General features: G+C 33.8%; 1 protein-coding gene across 1 annotated transcript in view; it reads left to right on the top strand.

Annotated features, from left to right (window-relative positions):
* BCAS3 (BCAS3 microtubule associated cell migration factor) overlaps window positions 1-20,934 on the top strand; it is a 620,462-nt gene that overhangs the window by 175,873 nt on the left and 423,655 nt on the right. Inside the window, exons 12-13 of the mRNA XM_045490037.1 lie at window positions 1,801-1,884; window positions 15,112-15,282. Of these exons, the coding sequence (XP_045345993.1) occupies window positions 1,801-1,884; window positions 15,112-15,282 (255 nt within the window). The remainder of the gene's footprint in view (window positions 1-1,800; window positions 1,885-15,111; window positions 15,283-20,934) is intronic.

A 20,934-nucleotide genomic window follows, 5' to 3' on the forward strand; every position in this document is an offset into this window, starting at 1 on the left:
ATCTTTAATTTTTGATGAATTGAGTTGCAAATGTAATTTTCTAACAAGTCTAAAGTTTTAAACAAAAATTTCTGGCTTAGTTATGTTTGTGTTGAAATGCTGACTCAGTTTTAGTTGAATTGAAAAAGTGATAGTGTTGCTTATTTTCACATATTTATCCTTGATTATTTTAATTACTGGAAGCAGAGAAAAGATGGTAGTATTTCCAAGATAATGTCTTTCATTGCATATGTGGCAGGAGGCAGCAGAGGGATAACTTGCATAATTCTTTGAAATTGTATTTATGACTGAATGAGCGAGTGAGTGAATGAAAGGGATACTTTTTATTAGCTGAAATGATCACTTTCAAACTACCTGTTTTCCCCTATGTGAAATCACATTTGTGATTATCTGTCATTTGAAAAATTTCCTCACTACTGACCTTGAAATCTGCTCACGCAACAACACGTTTAGTGTGGCAGCTTGACATTTCATATCAGACTTCTAAAGATACCCCATTATAACATATTATTATTGCTTTGAGCAATTGCTTTTCAGTGTAGTGTCAGCGATATAAAAATTTTGATTTTAGAAGAATAAAAAGGTGACATTCATATTTATCAAATAATCATGTTTTAAATTATATAAGCATTTTTGTTTTTATGTTTTGAAAGAGGTAGATTCTTTCTGAATTATGTAGGCTTTTAAAATCATAACACAATGTGGAGCTTTTCTAATACTCTACAATTGTCATTTTATTTTTTTAATTTTTAAAAAGTTTGTTTATTTTTGAGAGAGAGGGAGAGTGAGCAAGCAGGGAAGCAGCAGGGAGGGAGGGAGGGAGGGAGAGAGAGAGAGAGAGAGAAGGAGAGAGAGAGAGAGAGAGAGAGAGAGAGAGAGTCCCAAGAAGGCTCCGTGCTGTCAGCACAGAGCCTGATGCAGGGCTCGAACCCACAAACTGTGAGAAAATGACCTGTGCTGAAACCAAGAGTTGGATGCTTCACCAACAGAGCCACCCAGGTGCCCCTGTCATTTTATTAAAAAAAATTTTTTTTAAATATAAAGATCTGGCTAATGAATTAAAAAACCCTAAATTTAGGAAGTGTAGGAGCAGTGGAGATTTTAATCCTGGTTTATTGCTTTAGTCCATTAGAGAATCATGCTATCAAACTAGTGATTCACTTTGAAAATTGAATCAAAGTGAATTGATTTGGTTGGTTTATTTACATCAGTCGTGACTAAAGGCACGTCTTTTTCATTCTGTGGTAATACTAGTAAGCCCTCTGAAGTGGACAGCTACTATATGCCTCACAGTTGATTTATGCATGATTTGTGCCACTATTCCCCTGACTTAATTGAAAATGGAAATATGATAAATTATTTTGCCTCTTTTTTGGCTTTTCTTTTACCATCTTTATGTAGGAATTAAGAGGACAAAACCTCCAATTTGCTAGTATGTTAAATATTTAATGTTAGAAAGTCAAGTCTAAGTCCTTTGATTATGTTTTAAAATTTATTTGTGGAATGGCTGCCAGGTCCCAAATACTACCATTTTAGAGTTTATGAATTCTTAAAGATTATTCATCTGATAATTAAAAATTGTATTTGAGCATGACACTGCCTGAGTGGCACCAGTAGATTATAAAAAGAGGGAAAAGTGTCTTGGCAGGGCTTTTAGCTGTTTGCCTGAAACACTCATACAAACATTCACCCCTCCCACCCTCATTCTGCTTGATAAATAAGCTCTGTCCTAATAGCCTGTAGAATTAAACAGTTTAATAGGAATAACTTTCTGGCTTTTCTCTCTGTCTCTTTTTCCAGTTGATTCGATGTCATCAGTCCCGTGGTGGAGCCTGTGGAGACAACATTCAGTCTTATACTGCCACAGTCATTAGTGCTGCTAAAGTGAGTATTGAGTAGTCCCTAGGAATTGTGATTTTGTGGAGTAAATATCAGGTTTCTCTCCTGAATTGTGTTGAAAATTTTCCTTCCCTTTTTGTTCACAAACGTGGAATAAACTTAAGTAAGTCAGAATATTTTTGCCACTCGTGAAGATTGATGACTACATAATTAGATATTTAATCTCTTAAGGTTCATAAATCATACATTTTCTATTATAATGATTATAGGGTTTGTATTTATCAAATTTTAAATATTTAAGTCTGTTAGCTAGATTAAAGTCTATTATATAATTAACACTTTTGAGGGAAGCTTTGTATATATGTTTTAAGTAGTGACTTCTGGGTTCTTTTTCTGTGATTTCCATCATTCCATCTATACTGACATCCTTTTGTATCTTCGAACATTTATGAATCTTCTTCATGTAAAAAGAATATTATTCCTTAAGAAAACTTGAGTCAAACCCCTGGCACATTCAAAGACTCTTTCATGTCACAGGGCTGCCCTCTGTGTGTTTGTCAAGTGAGCTCTGTTTGTGTGTGTGCGAGGGTTAATTTTGATGATGGCTCTTAAACTTTATGCTGATTATAAGGTATTCTTATAATCACTATCCTTTTGTATTGTGAAGTATACAACAAAACAATTCTAATAATAGGGATGACATAGTGAATCTAAATGACAGCATGTAATAGAAAGCACAACTATTCAGAAAAGAACAACAGTTTAAAGCAAACCACAGGGAGGGAATGAAAGGTCACACTGTTTTATGTAAAACAAATACAAAAATACTTCAAGATTGATCACAAGTACTTACATGATATGCTTTAGAATGTGTTCCTTGGTTTGATGAGAGAAGCATTACATATTTTTTACTCAGAAAGGAAATGAAATACTGAATGTCTTTATGCTTACAGCACTATATACTTTGGATTTTAGAATGTTCAAAAAAATTGCTTACTTTTCTCCATTGTGTATGTAAAAATTATGATGGTTTTTTCAGTGAAGAGAATTCTGAGACACAGTAGCCAGCATCAGTGTTCTTCTATAGTTAGTTTATAATAGATCTACAAAATATATCAATGAGATCTAGTTCTCATGTATTATATTCCTTTTAGACTTATCTGTGCCATACATGTTAATTAGGATAGTTCATTGTATTATCATTTGAATAATTTTCAGTTCTGTGGTAGTGGGCAGCTTTTCAGGTCTTCTTTGCTATAATGTGTTTGTGTGCTTACATAAAAGAAAACTGACCTGCTTCATTCAGTAACAGTTTTGCTGTTTAACTTTTAGCTGAATGTGGACATGTGGACAAACTCTAGCTAAATGAGGCTAGAGTTAATGTGCTTGGAAAAGAACAAGTTTGAACTCTCCAGTTTTCTATACCACATATTGAGAACTGTGAGGGATAAGCTCATGTCTTCCACATTTTAAATTCTCAGAAATTATGATGATGACAACACTCTAATCCAATCAGTTTCCAATAGACCATTGGTCACCAGTGGAATTGGTGTTGATTGAAATTCATCATTAGCTCAGGCAGTTGATAAAATTCTGCCATTGACCCTTGAATAAAGTAGTTAATATTTAATTTTTGTTTAAATGCTTTTGCCTGATTTTTAAAAACATTTTTACTTATTTTTTTAATGTTTATTTATTTTTGAGAGAGAGAGAGTGCAAGAGGGGAGGGATGAAGGGGGGGCGGCGGGATAGAGGATCTCAAGCAGGCTCTGTGCTGATAGCAGCAAGCCCAATGTGGCACCTGAACTCACAAACCTGGAGATCATGACCTGAGCCAAAGTTGGACACTCAACTGACTGAGCCACTGAGGCACCCCACTTTTGTCTGATTTTAATGCTTATTCATGCTCCTGTTTATAAATTTACAAAATGAAAGAAAAACAAAACCATAAACATAAAAGTTACCCATTTCTTTTTTTTTCCCCCACATTTTTATTTAAATTCCAGCTAGTTGACATACAGTTGCAACATGAGTTTCAGGTGTAGAATTTAGTGATTCATCACCCACATACAACACCTGGTGCTCATCACAAGTGCCCTCCTTTTTACCCATCACCTATTTAACCCATCCCCCTGCCCACCTCACCTCCAGTAGCCCTCAGTTTGTTCTCTATGGTTAAGCGTCTGTTTCTGATTTGCTTCTGTTTTTTTTCCCCCTTATGTTCATTTGTTTTGTTTCTTACACATATGAGTGAAATCATATTTTTTGTCTTTCTCTGACTTCTTTTGCTCTCTAGTTCCATCCATACTGTTGTAAATGGCAAGATTTCATTCTTTTTTATAGCTGAGTAATATTCCATATGTACATATTATATACCCATCTTCTATATCCATTCATCAGTCAGTGGACACCTGGGCTCTTTCCGTAGTTTGGCTCTTGTTGATAATGCTGCTATAAATATATAATAGGGTGCATGTATTCCTTTGAATCAGTATTTTTGTATCCTTTGGGTTGGTACCCAGTAGTGCAATTGCTGGGTTGTAAGATAGTTCTATTTTAATGTTTATTTTTGAGAGAGAGAGAGAGAGAGAGAGAGCGAGAGCGAGCAAGTGAGCACAAGTGAGGAAGGGGCAGAGAGAGAAGGAGACACAGAATCCTAAGCAGGCTCCAGGCTCTGAGCTGTCAGCACAGAGCCCGATGTGAGGCTTGAATTCACCAACTGCAAGATCATGACCTGAGCTGAAGTTGGATGCTTAACTGATGGAGCCACCCAGATGCCCCAGATAGTTCCATTTTTAACTTTTTGAGGAACTTCCATACTGTTTTCCAGAGTGGCTGCACAAGTTTGCATTCCCACCAGTACTGTAAGGAGGGCTCCCCTTTCTCAGCATCCTCACCAAACCTTTGTTTCCCGTGTTGTTGATTTTAGCCATTCTGACAGGAATGAGGTGATATCTCATTGTAGATTTGATTTGTATTTCCCTGATGATGAGTGATGTTGAGCATCTTTTCATGTGTCTGTTAGCCATCTGTAAAGTCACCCATTTCTTGAGTCTTACTGGACTTACCAGGTAGTAAAATCCATATTGTACACTGCCTTTTAAACTTATGTGTAACTTATATGCCATGAAATATTTTTGAAAACACTTTCATATGTAATATTTATGTACTTATGGACTCCTGTGTTACCATGAATGTTTTGAGATTTACTTAAAAATATTAAGTTAATTTGGTATCTAGCACTAGTATTTAGTTATTTTCCTGAAATTCTACCAGAAATAGAATGATCCTTCATTTCACTTTCAAGGTATGGATATTTTATATAGGAAAGATTGGAAAGTTGAGATGATTTTGCCTCCTAAGTGATAATTTCTTCTAGTAAGATATTAGATGCAAGAAACTTTGTGGGTAAATTAGCTTTCTGAGGTATAAGGCAGTTCCAGTTTTCCATGGTAGGTACATCAGAATTAAGTAGTCTTTGTTACTATTACATTTTGTATTATACTTCTGTTTATATTAGTATATTCACTTATGAAAATTCATCATGATGTACACTTATAATTCATGTACTTCTCTGTATGAGGGAATATAAGTTTACTAAGAAAAGAACAATGTCACATATATATCTTCAGGCCTAGAAACCTTTTCCAGAGAATGCTCACATTTAAGAATGAACAATGGCAATATTACAAAGACTCTTCCATAGAATAAGAGATAATGCCTAATATTGTTTTATGATGCAGGATGACCTTGATACTGAATCTTGACAAGAGCATTGTGAGAAAGGAAAACTATAGTCCTGTCTTACTCATGAACATGAAAAATCCTGAAAAATCCTAAACAAAATATTAGCAGAGAAAAATTAAATATGTTGTAAGGATAATGTGTCCCAATCCAGTTGGGATAATTCCATAATATAAGGCTGGTTTATTACTCAAAATCAATGAATGTAATTTGTACATGAACAGAATAAAGGAGAAAAATTATATGATTATCTTAATATATACACAAAAAGGGTTTGATAAAATCAAACATATATGCATTGATAAAGTCTTTTAGTAAATAGTGATCATTTCTGGTTCTCTAGAATTCAGTTTTTTCTCAAATTACCAAATTGTTTAAATGTAGTAAACATAGTTAATATAAAGTCTTTCTGATAACTCCAATGTCTGGCTTCTTTTTGGGTGTATTTTTATTGTTTGCTATTTTTGCTGGTTCTCACTAATGATGTCTTGACTCCTTGTTTGCCAGAATTTATTTTAAAAATCTGTAGAAACAAGTTTGAATTTGAGATGCCAGAGTTCTGTGGCACTCTTAGTCTTGGACCCTCCTAATCCAGTTTCAGTGATTGAGTTCCTTAAGGAATTTAAAGCTCACCTGAAATAGTTATGGGAGCCTGATTACTACAGATTAACTATTATTTCTATTGTTGTGTTCCTTTGTGCCTCAACCAAAAACATGGAAATTCATTAGATAGATCCCCTTGGACATGACCACCTAGTACCACAGGTCCATCAAAAACACCACTCAGTCTCTTAGAAGTCTCCTCTAGAATCATCAGATCCATCTAGGCCTAAATACCCAACTCACATGTGTGGGATTTTCTTGTTCTCTTGGATTTGGACCTAGAAGCTCTCTACTATCTTGTTAAATATTCAATACCTTTAAGCAGAGTTAAAAAAAAAAAATTCTCCTTGGTTATCCTACTTGCTTTCATTGGTAGGATTGATCTGATTTACCTAGCCTGCCATTATTGAAAATAGAAAATAAAATTTCTATTTATTTTCTGCCTACCTATTTATCTACTTAGAAATGATAAAAAAGGTAACTTTTGAGATTCAACATGGAAAATATTTAAAAAACCATGTAGTATGTGCTCCTTAAAATACTAATCTTAAAATATTCACTTTGAGGAACTTGTGAAATCACTTTTTCTGAAAGTGATCACTTGTCAAATCACTTTTTCTGAAAGATTAATCATTAATATTTTTCTCTTGCTGATGACAGCTGCTTATATGACTTCATAGAGGTTAACCACTTTGTTATACAGAAGGATTAATTATTAAATTTTTATTCTTATTTTTTGTTTCACTAGATACTTGTAAGCAAAAATATATTAATTGCATATGTACTTGGATCTCCTTAGAGGAAATAATGTTTTTAGAGTTTCTCTGGATTTTCAAATAGTAGTTAAAATTTATCTTTCTACTTCTAGATTTTTCTCTTTGTTTTTCCAAATAATTTATTTGGCTTTCCTTATAAAGAATATAATGGTGAATTCTCTGTGACAGTGCTAAGGGGAAAAATTTAATACTTAAATAGTTCAAATTGGGTTATTTTGATACATTTGTAAAATCTTGGTCCATATTTCCTAGTTACCACATATTACCACCTATTTGATTTTTCCTTTTAATGTGTTTTAACCCCAGTGTGGTAAATTGATTTAGTAAATTTGCCTCTTTTTTCCCCCTGGTTATCTGATAACTTCTTAATGACAACTAACAGCTTTTGTGAGAGCAGCACCATTAACACTAATGGACAGGGGTGGACAGCTGATATGGCATGAGAAAGGTTAAAGATGACTAGTGACCCTTTGACAAATCTGTCTGCACACAACAGAATAAGTACCATGCTCATTTGAATTTTTGGTCTGAGTGGATTATCTGACATATTTGTTATAATCTTACATTCAGCTCTCTTACGAGATAGCAAATTTGGTTCTGTGGATACTCCTGTTAAGGTTAGTCAGGAATATGGTAAACTTTTTAGCTACCTCAGGCTGTGAAGACACTCAGTGTAAGTTAATACCTCCATTTGGCCAAGTTAGATTTTTTTTAGTCCTAATTTTTGCTGAGTCTTCATCCTTTTTTGGTATGTTGAGGAAATTATCAGGTATGTATACACTCTTTTGACTAAAATGTAATGAAAAGACTACTCTGAGGTGATTTAGATATTTAAATATGGTATATAGACACTATTAAATAACATTATATATTTCTTCTGGACAATGTGTTTGAGTGTAACATGGAAACAAATTTCTTCTAGAAGCAAAGGTCTTTATTGATGCAGAAAACTTCCAGTACCCCTCTCTCATCCCCTGCATTATACCTTATTTTGAAAGTTAATAAGCTATAATAGATAGTACTATCTTGTCACTTACTATAAAAGTGCAGATTTGATGACTGTTAAGTCTTGGGTTTAGATTTTATCCACTAATAAGATGACCCCACTGGTTGTTGTTAAGTTGTGTGTGTGTGTGTGTGTGTGTGTGTGTGTGTGTGTGTGTGAATTATCAGTAACTCTTCATGTGTTATGAGGCTTTGTGAAATATACTACTCTGTTTTCCCCCTTCCTGGAGTTTTTTCCTAGTTCTCTTGTATTGACTTTTCCTTTTATCTTATGGTTTCTTTGGTACATTTTTTCCCACTTTCTGTGTGCTCCAGTTATTTTAGTTTTATTCCTATTCATTGGTATCAAAGCATGAAATAATAGGCTCAAGGGCAAGTTGGGAGGATATACAACCAAAGGCTTGAAACCTGAAAGGCACATTCCTTTGATAAAGGGATAGCTCTGTTTAAGTGGGAGCATCTCCATTAGCATTAATGGAGTAAGTATAGCAGCTGAGGCATCTTAGAGGTTAATCAGGCTTCCTAGCCATCTTTGACATCAATACACTGTGGTGCCTGATTTTGTTGGTCCTTCAGAGGCTTTCTTGACAACACTAACAGACTTTGTGTAAGTCATTTCTTGTGAATTATTGAAACAAATGTTTGGCTGCTAATTGAGGAACGCTAATGTGTTTTATAATCACTGCAGCTTGAGTTTTTAGTGCTAAACAAAGGAGTTACAATTGATTTGTGGCCTTTTCTTGGTTTCAGTCAGCTGTAAGTTACATCTTTTTGCTCAAGTTCAGCAAATGGCTTTGATGGTCATTTTATTTAAGTATTTATTAGGACACACTATTATGGTCTTCATTCCCCCCACCTCCCCAGAATTCGTCTGTGTTCTGAATTCATGAAGTGTGAGATCACAAGTAGTAACAGGAATAGATTACAAAGCAGTACTGGTTGGTGGTTAAAATCAGGCTTTGGAGATAGACAGTTCTATTATTGAATTCCAGCTTTGTCATTGGTTAGCTGTTTGAGATGCTGTTTTGCATCTACTGTGGTCTCAGTTTTCTGTTCTATAAACCTGAGGTGTTGTAGGAAATCTGTACAGATCATTTATGTTAAGAGCCTTGACAAGTTCACAGTTAAGTTTCCACAGAACATAGTTACAGTAAAATGATACATATATTACTAGTGTTATATGGTGTTTTTTTTTTTTTTTCAACGTTTATTTATTTTTGGGACAGAGAGAGACAGAGCATGAACGGGGGAGGGGCAGAGAGAGAGGGAGACACAGAATCGGAAACAGGCTCCAGACTCTGAGCCATCAGCCCAGAGCCTGATGCGGGGCTCGAACTCACGGGCCGCGAGATCGTGACCTGGCTGAAGTCGGACGCCCAACCGACTGCGCCACCCAGGCGCCCCATGTTATATGGTGTTTTAATGAAAAATTTCCTTGGAAAATAGATTTCCTTATCTTAATTCCAATCTAATTGTTGCTTAAATCACGTTTAGGCCTTTATAAATTACCTTCTTTGCCTACTATTTATAAAACTATTTGAAATATTATGTATATTAATAATTTTCATTTTAAAATTTAGCTATAGTATATATCAGAGTATAGGTGAGCATATTTCTTTGATTATTCTGAAAAGAGAGTCACTTCATTAAAGGTTAATTTGCAATATTTTAATAAAAACTTTCTCACAATTGGAATTGGAAGAAAATTATTTCTGAATGTCTGTATTACACGTAAATTTTGATATATCCATGTAATCTACGTTACTTATTTTGGCTCTACTGGTTAGATCTTTTTTCACTATTTATGAGTCACGTGCTTTTCTTTTTGTTTTTTTTTTTTTCTCTTTTAGACAAAAAAAACTCCCACAAAAACCTGTTGTTACTTTAACATTATTGTTAAAGTAATCAGATAATAAGATCCACATAAAAGAAAAATACTCACATGAATTAGTTTATTTGCTTCAAATGAAATGGAACTAAAATGTAATTATAAAACATCTTAAGTTGTCTTTAATTGAAATAGTATATTAGAAGTATTACATTGAATTGTTTTCTGTTACCAGAGAGAAAATAACCTTCTTAGCTAATCTTTTATGATGTTTTATTCATCTAGTAATTGGTATCTTGGATGGAGACTATATTTCTCTGTGCCAAATATTTTTTTTAATTGAGGTAAAATTGGTATATAACATAGACTTTTACATGTACATTATAATTGACATCTGTATGCACTACAAAGTGATCACCACCAAAAGTCGCCATTCATCACCATCGAATTGACTGCCTTCACCCATTTTGCTCACCTCCCAACCCCCTTCCCCTCTGGTAATCAATCTGTTCTCTGTATCTGTGAGTTTGTTTTTATATTCTTCTGTTTGTTTCTTAGATTCCACTTATGAATGATATCAAATGGCATTTGTCTTTCTCTGTCTGACTTATTTCACTTAGCATAATACCCTCAAGCTCCATCCGTGTTGTCACAAATGGCAGTATTTCATTCTTCCATATGGCTAAGTAGTATTTGTGTGTGTGTGTGTGCACGTGTCAGACACACACACACACACACACACACACACACACACACCCTCTTTATCCATTTATCTATCAGTGGACACACTTAGGTTGTTTCCATATCTTGGCTATTATAAATAATGCTGCAATGAACATATGAACATAGAGGTTTATATATCTTTTTGAATCAGTATTTTCATATTCTTTGTATAAATACTCATAAGTAGAATAGCTGGACCATATGGCAGGTCTATTCTTAATTTTTTGAGGAATCTTAATGCTAATTTTTGTAGTGGTTGCACCAGTGTACATTCCCACCGACAACATATAAGGGTTCCCTTTACTCCACATTCTTTCTAACACTTGTTATTTCTTGTCTTTTTGATAATAGTCATTCTGACAGGTGTGAAGTGATATCTCATTGTGGTTTTGATTTTTATTTCCCTGTTGATTAGTGATGTTGAACATCTTTTCATATCTGTTGGCCATCTATGTCTTCTTTGGAAAAATGTCTCTTCAGATATTCTGCCCATTTTTTTTTCTTATTGTTGCTATTGTTGAGTTCTAGGAGTTGTTTATATATTTTGGATGTTAACCCTGTATCAGATGTATGATTTGCAAATATTTTCTCCCATTAAACATTTTAATTTTGATGTTGTTTTCCTGTGCTATGCAGAAGATGCTTTTTGGTTTGATACAGTCCCATTGGTTTATTTTTGCATTTGTTTCCCTTGCCTTTGGAGTCAGATCCACAAACACATCTCTAAGATTGATGTTTGTGAGCTTACCGCCTATGTTTTCTTATAGGAACTTTGTGGTTTTAGGTTGGTCTTACATTTAATTCTTTAATTCATTTTGAGTTAATTTTTGTGTATGGTATAAGAGAGTAGTCTAGTTTAATTTTATTACATAACTGTCCAATTTTTCTGGAACTATTTATTGAAGAGACTGTCCTTTCTCCATTGTATGTTCTTGGCTTCTTTGTTGTAAATTAATTGTATATTTGGGTAGTTATTTCTCAGCTATCAATTTTGTTCCATTGATATATTTGTCTTTTTTATGCCAGTACCATACTGTTCTGATTACTATAAGTTTATAGAATAGTTTGAAATCAGGGACCATGATTTCAGCTTTGTTCTTTTTTTCTCAAGATTGCTTTGGATATTCTGGGTCTTTTATGGTACCATTCAAATTTTAGAATTATTTGTTCTAATTCTGTGAAAAATGCCTCTGGAATTTTGGTAGGAATTGCACTGAATCTATAGATTGCAGTGGTGGTATGGACGTTTTAACAGTGTTAATTCTTCAATCCATGGGCATGGAATATCTTTCCATTTATTTGTGTCTTCTTCATTTTCTTTCATTAGTGTCTTATAGTTCTCAGTGTACAGGTCTTTCGCTCCCTGGTTAAATTTATTCATAGGTATTTTATTCTTTTGATGCAATGGTAAATGACATTGCTTTCTTAATTTCTTTTTTACTGATAGCTTATTATTAGTATATAGAAACATCACAGATTTATGTATATTGATTTTGTATTCTGCAATTTTACTGACTTTGTTTATTCGTTTTAACAGTTTTGTGATGGAGGTTTTCTATGTGTTTGCACATAGTAATGATTTTACTACTTCTTTTCTGATTGGATGCCTTTTATTTATTTTGTTGCCTTATTACTGTGACTAGGCTCCAATGCTGTATTGAATAAAAGTGGAGAAAGTGAACATTCTTGTCTTATCTTGTTCCCAATCTTAGAGGACAATCTTCCAGTTTTTCAGTATTAAGAATGATACTAGCTATGGGTTTATCATATAAAGCCTTTACTATGTTGAGGTATGTATCCTTCATACCCACTTTGTTGAGAGTTTTTATCATAAATGGAGGTTGAGTTTTTTCAAATGTTTTTTCTGCACCTATTGAAATGATCTTATGATTTCTATCCTTCATTTTGTTAATGTGGTGTACCACATTGATTCGTGGATATTGAACCATTCTAGCTTCTCTGGAATAATTCCTACTTGATCATGGTCTATGATCCTTTTAATGTGTTGTTGAATTTGGTGTGCTAATATTTTGTTAAGGACTTTTGCATCTATGTTCATCAGTAATATTGGCCTGTAATTTTCCTTTGTTGTAGTGTCCTTGTTTGGTTTTGGTATCAGGGTAAAGTTAATGTCATGTTTTACATCTTTTTATTTTATGCATCCCTTAACTAATTGTAGTTTTAATTAGTTTTACTACTATTCTCTTTTAGTCTTTATACTTGTTTTATAAGTGATTGATCCACTATCTTTACAATATATTTATCTTTTCCAATGAGAGTTTTACTTTTGTATGTTTCCTTGTGATTAAATACTAAATATTAAGTATTTCTTTTCAACTTAAAAGAAGTCCCATTAACATTTCTTGTAAGGCCATTTTAGCAATGATGAACTCCTTTAGTTTTTGCTTATCTGGAAAACTCTTAATTTCCCCTTCAATTATGAGTGATAACTTTGCTAGGTAGAGAATTCTTGGTTGGAAGTTTTTTCCTTTTAGCACTTTGAATATGTTGTGCTCTTTTCTGGCCTGCAAAGTTTCTGCAAAAAAATCTTGATAGCCGTATGCGGTTTCCTTGTATGTATTTATCTTGATACTTTTAAGATTCTCCCTTTAACTTTTACCATTTTAATTATAATGTGTCTTGGTATGGAACTCTTTGGGGTTCCCACTTGTATGTCTATTTCCTTCACCAGATTAGGGAAGTCTTCAGCTATTAGTTTTTAAAACTTTTTTTCTGGCCCTTTCTCTCTTCTCTTCTGGGAACCATGTAATGTGAATGTTTTTCTGCTTGAAGTACTCCCAAGTTTTTTTTTTTTTTTAATACATATATGTTTATTTTAATTCTTTTCTCTTTTTGCTCCTTTGTCTGGGTGAGTTCCATTGTTTTGTCTTCCAGCTCACTGATCTGCTTCATCTAGTCTGTTGTTGAACCTCTCTAGTGTATTTGTCAGTTCACTTATTATATTTTCAGCTCTGTAGCTTCTGTTTGATACTTTTTAATGTTTTCACTCCTTTTGTTGAAGTTCACACTGTATTAATTCATTCCTCTGAGTTTGGTGAGCATCTTTATGGCCATTTATTTGAACTCTGTTGCTTATCTCATTTTATTAAGGTCTTCTTCTGGGGTTTTGTTCTTTGTTTGGAACATATTCCTCTGTCTTCTTATCTTGTCTTTCTGTGTTTGTTTCTATGTATTAGGCAAATCAGCTACCTCTATACCAATCTTGAATGAGTGGCCTTCAAGTATCCTGTGAGACTCAAGCATTTATCCTTCCTGGCCACCCAGTGCCAGATGCTCAAGGGGTGTCTCCTATGTGAGCTGTACATGGCTGCCCATCTCCTGTGGAGGAGCTGTGGCTGTGGCATGAGTGCATGGGGCTCTTGTCTGGCCCATCTTGTCTGTGATGTGTGGCTGTGACATAGGAATGAGTGTCTACATGCCTAATCTTGTTATGCAATATTATATAACAGCATATTATAGATTTAATTTGGAAGCATAACATTTTTCACATAGGCATTCTACCAGTGTTCAGTCTTTTTCATGCTAAAAAATAGATTGAAAATTAAATTTATAATATTTCAAAAAATAACCATAGATGTTGGTGAGGATGTGGAGAGAAGGGAACCCTCTTACACTGTTGGTGAGAATGCAAACTGGTACAACCACTCTGGAAAAACAGTATGGAGGTTCCTCAAAAAGTTAAAAAATAGAACTACCCTATGATCCAGCAATTACACTACTAGGTATTTACCCAATGGATACAAAAATACTGATTCAAAGGGACACATGCACCCTGATGTTCATAGCAGCATTATCAATAATAGCCCGGATGTCCGTTGACTGATGAATGGATAAAGAAGATACATTAAAACAAACAAACACAAACAAATACAAATAAATAAATAAATAAGAATATTACTCAGCCATAAAAAAGAATGAAATTTTGCCCTTGTTATAGGCATTAAAGACAGGAGAAAAAAGAAATATTTTTTTAGAAAGATATAATTGTTCCTGGGGTGCCTGAGTGGCTCAGTTGGTTAAGCGTTTGACTTCAGCTCAGGTCACAATCTCATGGTTTGTGAGTTCAAGCCCCACATCGGGCTCTGTGCTTACAGCTCGGAGCCTGGAGCCTATTTTGGATTCTGTGTCTCTGTCTTTCTCTCTGACGCTCCCCCACACCCCCTTTCTCTCTCTCTCAAAAATAAATAAACATTAAAAAATATATATGTAAATATATACTATATATCCATATGTAAGTATACATACATATATGTATATGTATATACACATATATATGTATAATTGTTCCCTTATGTGAAACAAAGTTCTTTAATCATTTACTTGTGGCTTTATTCTCACTATGCTGATTTTGGGGATTCTACTGATACCATTTACTCAAACTAATACTAATTTTCTAACTAAAATTTAAGATCGTATGAAAAGTCAGACTGAATTTCTGTGACAGTTCACTGCTACATATAGGTTTGTAAGACAATAGGGAATTCAAAAGGTAGGAGAATGAGCCAAATGCATATTTCTGTTTAGAATTCAAATACTGATGTGAAGTCATATATTTTATATTTCATTGCATAGACATTGAAAACTGGTCTGACAATGGTCGGGAAAGTAGTGACTCAGCTGACAGGCACGCTGCCTTCAGGTGTGACAGAAGATGACGTTGCCCTCCATAGTAATTCAAGGCGGAGTCCTCTGGTTCCAGGCATTATCACAGTAATTGACACTGAAACCGTTGGAGAGGGCCAGGTAAGAACTTCCAATGCAAGTAATGTAAAAATAATACCTGTAGGGGTGTCTGGGTGGCTTAGTCAGTTAAGTGTCCAACTCTTGGTTTTGGCTAAGGTCATGATCTGATGGTTTTGTGAGTTTGAACCCTGCTTTGGGCTCTGTGCTAACAGTGCAGAGCCTACTTGAGGTTCTGTTTCCCTCTGTCTCTGTCCTTCCCCCACTTGCCCTGTCTTGTCTCTCTCTAAATAAATAAATCAACTTTAAAAAAATAATAAAGATGACACTTGATAGAACCTAAATTGGAAGATTAATAATTGATCTTTAAGGCAGAGGCTTGCTGATAGAAGCAATCAATAGGACCTTCCATATTTTGGAGGGAATTAAATAAATTATTGATTAATTATGATAGTTACAAGTGACAATACTGTAAATAATATCAAGTTTTATTACAGACATTTATAAATATGAGAAATACATAATGTCTCAAAGTATATGTTAAGATACATACATGGTATTGCTTATCTACATACATACGTTGTAATCCTGTATCTTCAGATAATGCAGAAACATTTAGATTATAAAAATCTAATTATTATAAACATGGAAAAATAAATTACATAGTGTAAATCTGGCTGGTAAGAAACCAGTTGGGTTTTGTTTTCTTCCCCCATGTATTCATAAAAGTCTTTTTCTTTTGTATCATAGTCTTGAATTTTAAAATACATCTCTGGGGGTGACTGGGTGTCTCATTGGTTAAGTGTCTGTCTCTTGATTTAGGCTAAGGTAATGATCTCATGGTTCGGGTGTTCGAGCCCCACGTCGGGCTCTGGGCTGGTGGCGTGGAGCCTACTTGGGATTCTCTCTCTTTCCCTCTGTCTCTGCCCCTCCCCTGCTCGTGTTCTCACTTTCTCAAAATAAATAAAATAAACATTAAAAAATACATTTTGAAAGGAAGGTAATTTTAAAATTCTAATAGTTTGTGTGATCATTGCTACAAAAAAAATCCAATCTAAAATTGATTACTAGAATAGGATAGGAGTAGATCAACATTTATGAAATAGAAATTATTTTAATTTTATATAGAATATATATTTAATTCTTTTTTCAGAATATAATGTCTGGAAGCTATGTGAGTCTTTAAAGTATTAAACCTAAATACTGCATGTTTTTTTTTTTTTAAGGAAATATGTTTTCAGTTTAAATGGTGATTCGATACCTGATAAAAGATTAGCTTTGACTCAATACTCATGTACTAGTTCCTACAGTAAGATCAATTCGCATTTCTAAAAAACGTAGACTCTACTGCAATTAAAAGACAAAAAAATCTTTGAAGTTCTAGATTACTGAATTTAGCTATTGTATTTTATTTGAAATCTGAATAATAATCAATCTCCACCTCCCCCGTGTTAACTTTATGGTTCACCAAACATGTTAGAGTGCAGGCCTGTATTCTTGTTTAAAACTCTTTTTAATGAAGTGCTAGCAAACTTTTCAGTTGACTTGTAATGAATTTTTTTAAGTTGTGTTAATTAGCTCAAGTTGATAGATACAGACAGATGTTAATTTTCTTTCTTAATTGGAATTAAATATTTAAACCCTAGTGTTTTATGAGTGTTAAAGTAAAAAATATTTTCTTTTGTCCTTTGATTCTTAATCAATTTACCTCCAAGGCCACACACATTTACTGAGTAGTAACAATCCTCCTGAACATCGTCTAGTTTGGTGAGCATAAGTCTGTTAAATATCTAACGTTTGTTGACAGATGGATTGTGGTCATTTAAAAGTAGAAAATGTTATCTCATGATTTTTGATGAAGTAGAGGTATAACTCAATTTATTTTATTATATTTAAGTGTAGAAACATGTAAAAAGAAAAATTTTACATAATTACATAATTCTAATTAATGGCATTTTATTTTTTAAACTTGTTTTTTTTTTAATTTTTTTTTTCAACGTTTATTTTATTTTTGGGACAGAGAGAGACAGAGCATGAACGGGGGAGGGGCAGAGAGAGAGGGAGACACAGAATCGGAAACAGGCTCCAGGCTCTGAGCCATCAGCCCAGAGCCTGACGCAGGGCTCGAACTCACTGACCGCGAGATCGTGACCTGGCTGAAGTCGGACGCTTAACCGACTGCGCCACCCAGGCGCCCCTAATTAATGGCATTTTAAATAGTGGCCTTATGTTTCCAAATATGCCCCCCATTCTTTATTAACTTTTTATAACTTTAAAGTGCAATTCTCAGATTTGAAATATGGAAATAAACTGTAGATTGTGGAGTTGCAAAAGTTCACTTTTCTTTGGTAAATGAATTATTAACACTTGAAACAAGTAAAGTTGTTTATTAGGAAATAAGAATTATAGAAATGTTAACTTTAAAAGTTAAAAGAAGTTAAAAAGTGTTACTCAACCTGAAAAATATTATCTTTTCTATTATTTGTTGAGCTCATAATCTCTTTTCATTCCCACTTATAACGTTCTGAGTTTTTATTTGATTTAAAAATTGTTTTTATAAGGGAGGAAATAAATTGGTATTCAGTAAATGGTAAGATACTATGTGCATTTTGAAAGAATTATAACTATTTTTTAAAGCAACAAGATTTCCTGACTATAATACTATCCTCCTTTTTTTTTTTTTATTACTGTGAATCTGTTTTTTGTTAAGAAGACATTTTTGTCTCTGATACATAGTTCAGTTGGAGTACAGAGCTGTTTTTAGGTTATGCTGGATTGTATTAAAAAGACTTCATGGGTTATTGTCCTAGATTTATCACCTCTAGCCCTTTCCGACTGATGTTTGACCTTAGCTGTAATGTTTTTCCTTTTCCATCTAAAGCTGACATTATGTCCCCTTTTTCTGTTTAAATCCATTGAGCCTTTAATAAAGACATTTTCATGTTTACAGTGGCAATGTATAAAATTTGATTCACCATCTTTCTAATGCTAAATTGATTAATTTGATTTTATGTTGACGGGATCATTGCGTGGTAACTGCATTAAGGAAGAGTGGATTTGATTGACTTTGTGTCCATTTTTTAATCTGTGTTACTTGTTTTATTTAAAAGCATTTTGTGGCTAAGATAAGCTAAGTGATATAATTTGCCTTTACACATTTATATAATTGAAGTTAGCAGTGTGGCAAAGTTCCTAATCAAAGGAAAATGCTCCAGAATGATGACCTAAACTTGAGCTATTTCTTTCTCTGGGTACAAGTGTTATTCATAATAATTTACTGGTTCCTGAAGTGTTTTATCTATCTCTTTGTTCACACGGCAAAAGCTTATCCACCTTGTATCAATTAAAGTACTTTGATTAATTTTAATATAGTCAAGTTATTATTAATGTATACTTAAGAAGTTCAGCCTGTTTAGTTAAATGGGTACATATCTTAGGATAATTGTATTGGGATGTGTTTTATATTATTAATTTGATGTTTTAGGCGAAGTGATAAGGCAATGGAGAAAATCTTTCCAAAAGTATCTGGTTGTTATGTTTGTGAAACTCATAAAGAGAAGCTTCAAAAAGTCTTATGTAATGGTATCAGGCTTTACTGTGCACCAAGATTAATGTGCCTTTTTACTAGACGGCTTCTGTATTGGTACCATCAAATAGAGTACTCAGTACTAATTGTATTGGAGACGGAGATAGAAGATTATAGTGTATGAAAGGAAAGGGAATCTTCTAAGATTGAGTTAAAATAGAAAAGTAGACAAAACACAAATATTTCACAGAAAAAAAATAAAACATACAGATTGTCCCTGACTTAAAATGTCTTGAGTTAATGATTTTTCAACTTTATGATGATATGAAAGTGATAGGAATTCAGTAGAAACCATACTTGGAATTTTGAATTTTGAACTTTCCCTAGCCCAGTGATATGTGGTATAATACTCTCTTGTGATTCTGGGTAGCAACAACCAACTGCAGCTCTGAGTCAGCCTCGTGATCGTGAGGGTAAACAACTGATACACTTACACGTGTTCTGCACTCAGATAGCCATTGTGTTTCTCGCTTTCAGCATAGTATTCAATAAGTTACATGAGATATCCAGCATTTTACTATAAAATAGGCTTTGTGTTAGATGATTTTGTCCAACTGTAGGCTAATGTGAGTGTTCTGAGCATGTTTAAGGTAGGGTAAGCTAAGGATGATGTTTGGTAGGTTAGGTGTATTAAATGCATTTTTGACTTAAGATGTGTTCAACTCATGATGGATTTATTGCGATGTAACCTCTTTGTAAGTTGAGGAAGATCTGTATATAAATGCTGTATAATCTATATCCATGACTTCACTTGGTATAAGAGAAAGACAAATTTAATGCACTACACATTTGTCGCTTGTGAGAATGAGGGAAATTCAAAAGCAGTGTATTCTACATTTTAACTTCTAATTTTGAAATAATTGTAGAGTCACATAAAGTTGCAGAAATGTATTCATGTGATCTTTACCCAGATTCCTGCAACTTCCCTTGAATAGCGACATCTTACATAGCTGTAAGAAAATATTAAAACCAATATCAAGTTGACAAATATCAATACTGTTCATATGCTATAGACCTAGGATGCCTGGCTGGCTCAGTCAGTGGGGCATGCAGTTCTTGAACTCAGAACTGTTAGTTCAAGCCCCGTGTTGGGTGTGGAGATTACTTAAAAATAAAATCTGTAAAAAAATATGGCACAGACTTTACTCAGCTCTCACTATTTGTTTTACCTGAATTTATTTGTGTGTTCCTGGGTGTATATAGTTCTATAACTTTTATTCCCCGTATAGATTCACATAATCAACAACACCATTAAGATATAAGACTATTCAACACATACATTTTTTTTGTATTCAGACTCATCCTTCAACCTACCCCTTCCTTTTCTCCTGAAAACTATTATATGTTCTCTATCTCTATAATTTTGTGACTTATAGAGTGGATATAAGAGAAATCATATAGTATATTACATTTTAAAGTTAACTTTTGGACTAAATATGATATCCTTGAAGTTCATTTAGTTTGTTGTGTGTAATTAAGTCTTTATTATCTCTCTGTTGTATTCCTGTGAATAGCTGTGTCTATTTGTGCAACCATTCACTCACTGGAAGACATTTGAGTTGTTTCTAGCATTTTGCTGTTATTAATAAAGCTGCTATGAACATATAGGTAAAGGTTTTTGTGTGATTTCTGTAGAGTTTTCATGTCTCTATATTAAATGCCAAAGAGTATGATTGATAAATTTTATAAGTGCATATTTAGTTTTGTCAGAAACTGCCCAACTTTTTTTGCAGAGGGGCTGAACTGGTTTACATTCCTTCCAGTAATGTATGATAGGTGGCAGTTTTCTCATCAGAATCCATGGATGATGAAAGCAGTGTTAGAATATCTTTAAAATAGTGAAATAAATGAACTGTTAAACCTGAATTCCACATCTAATGAAAATACCTTTCAGGAATGAAGGGAATATAAAGACATTCTTATAAAAGGAAAGCTAAATTAATCACTAGCAGATCTATTTATTTATTTATCTATTTTTTAATGCTTATTTATTTTTGAGAGGGAGAAGGTGGGAGAGAGAGAGAGAGAGCGAGTGAGCGAGAGAGCACATAAGTAGGGAGGGGCAGAGAGGAGACTCAGAATCTGAAACAGGCTTCAGGCTCTGAGCTGTCAGCACGGAACCTGACATG

This window comes from Leopardus geoffroyi, chromosome E1, assembly GCF_018350155.1.
Source record: "Leopardus geoffroyi isolate Oge1 chromosome E1, O.geoffroyi_Oge1_pat1.0, whole genome shotgun sequence".
Classification (NCBI taxonomy): domain Eukaryota; kingdom Metazoa; phylum Chordata; class Mammalia; order Carnivora; family Felidae; genus Leopardus; species Leopardus geoffroyi.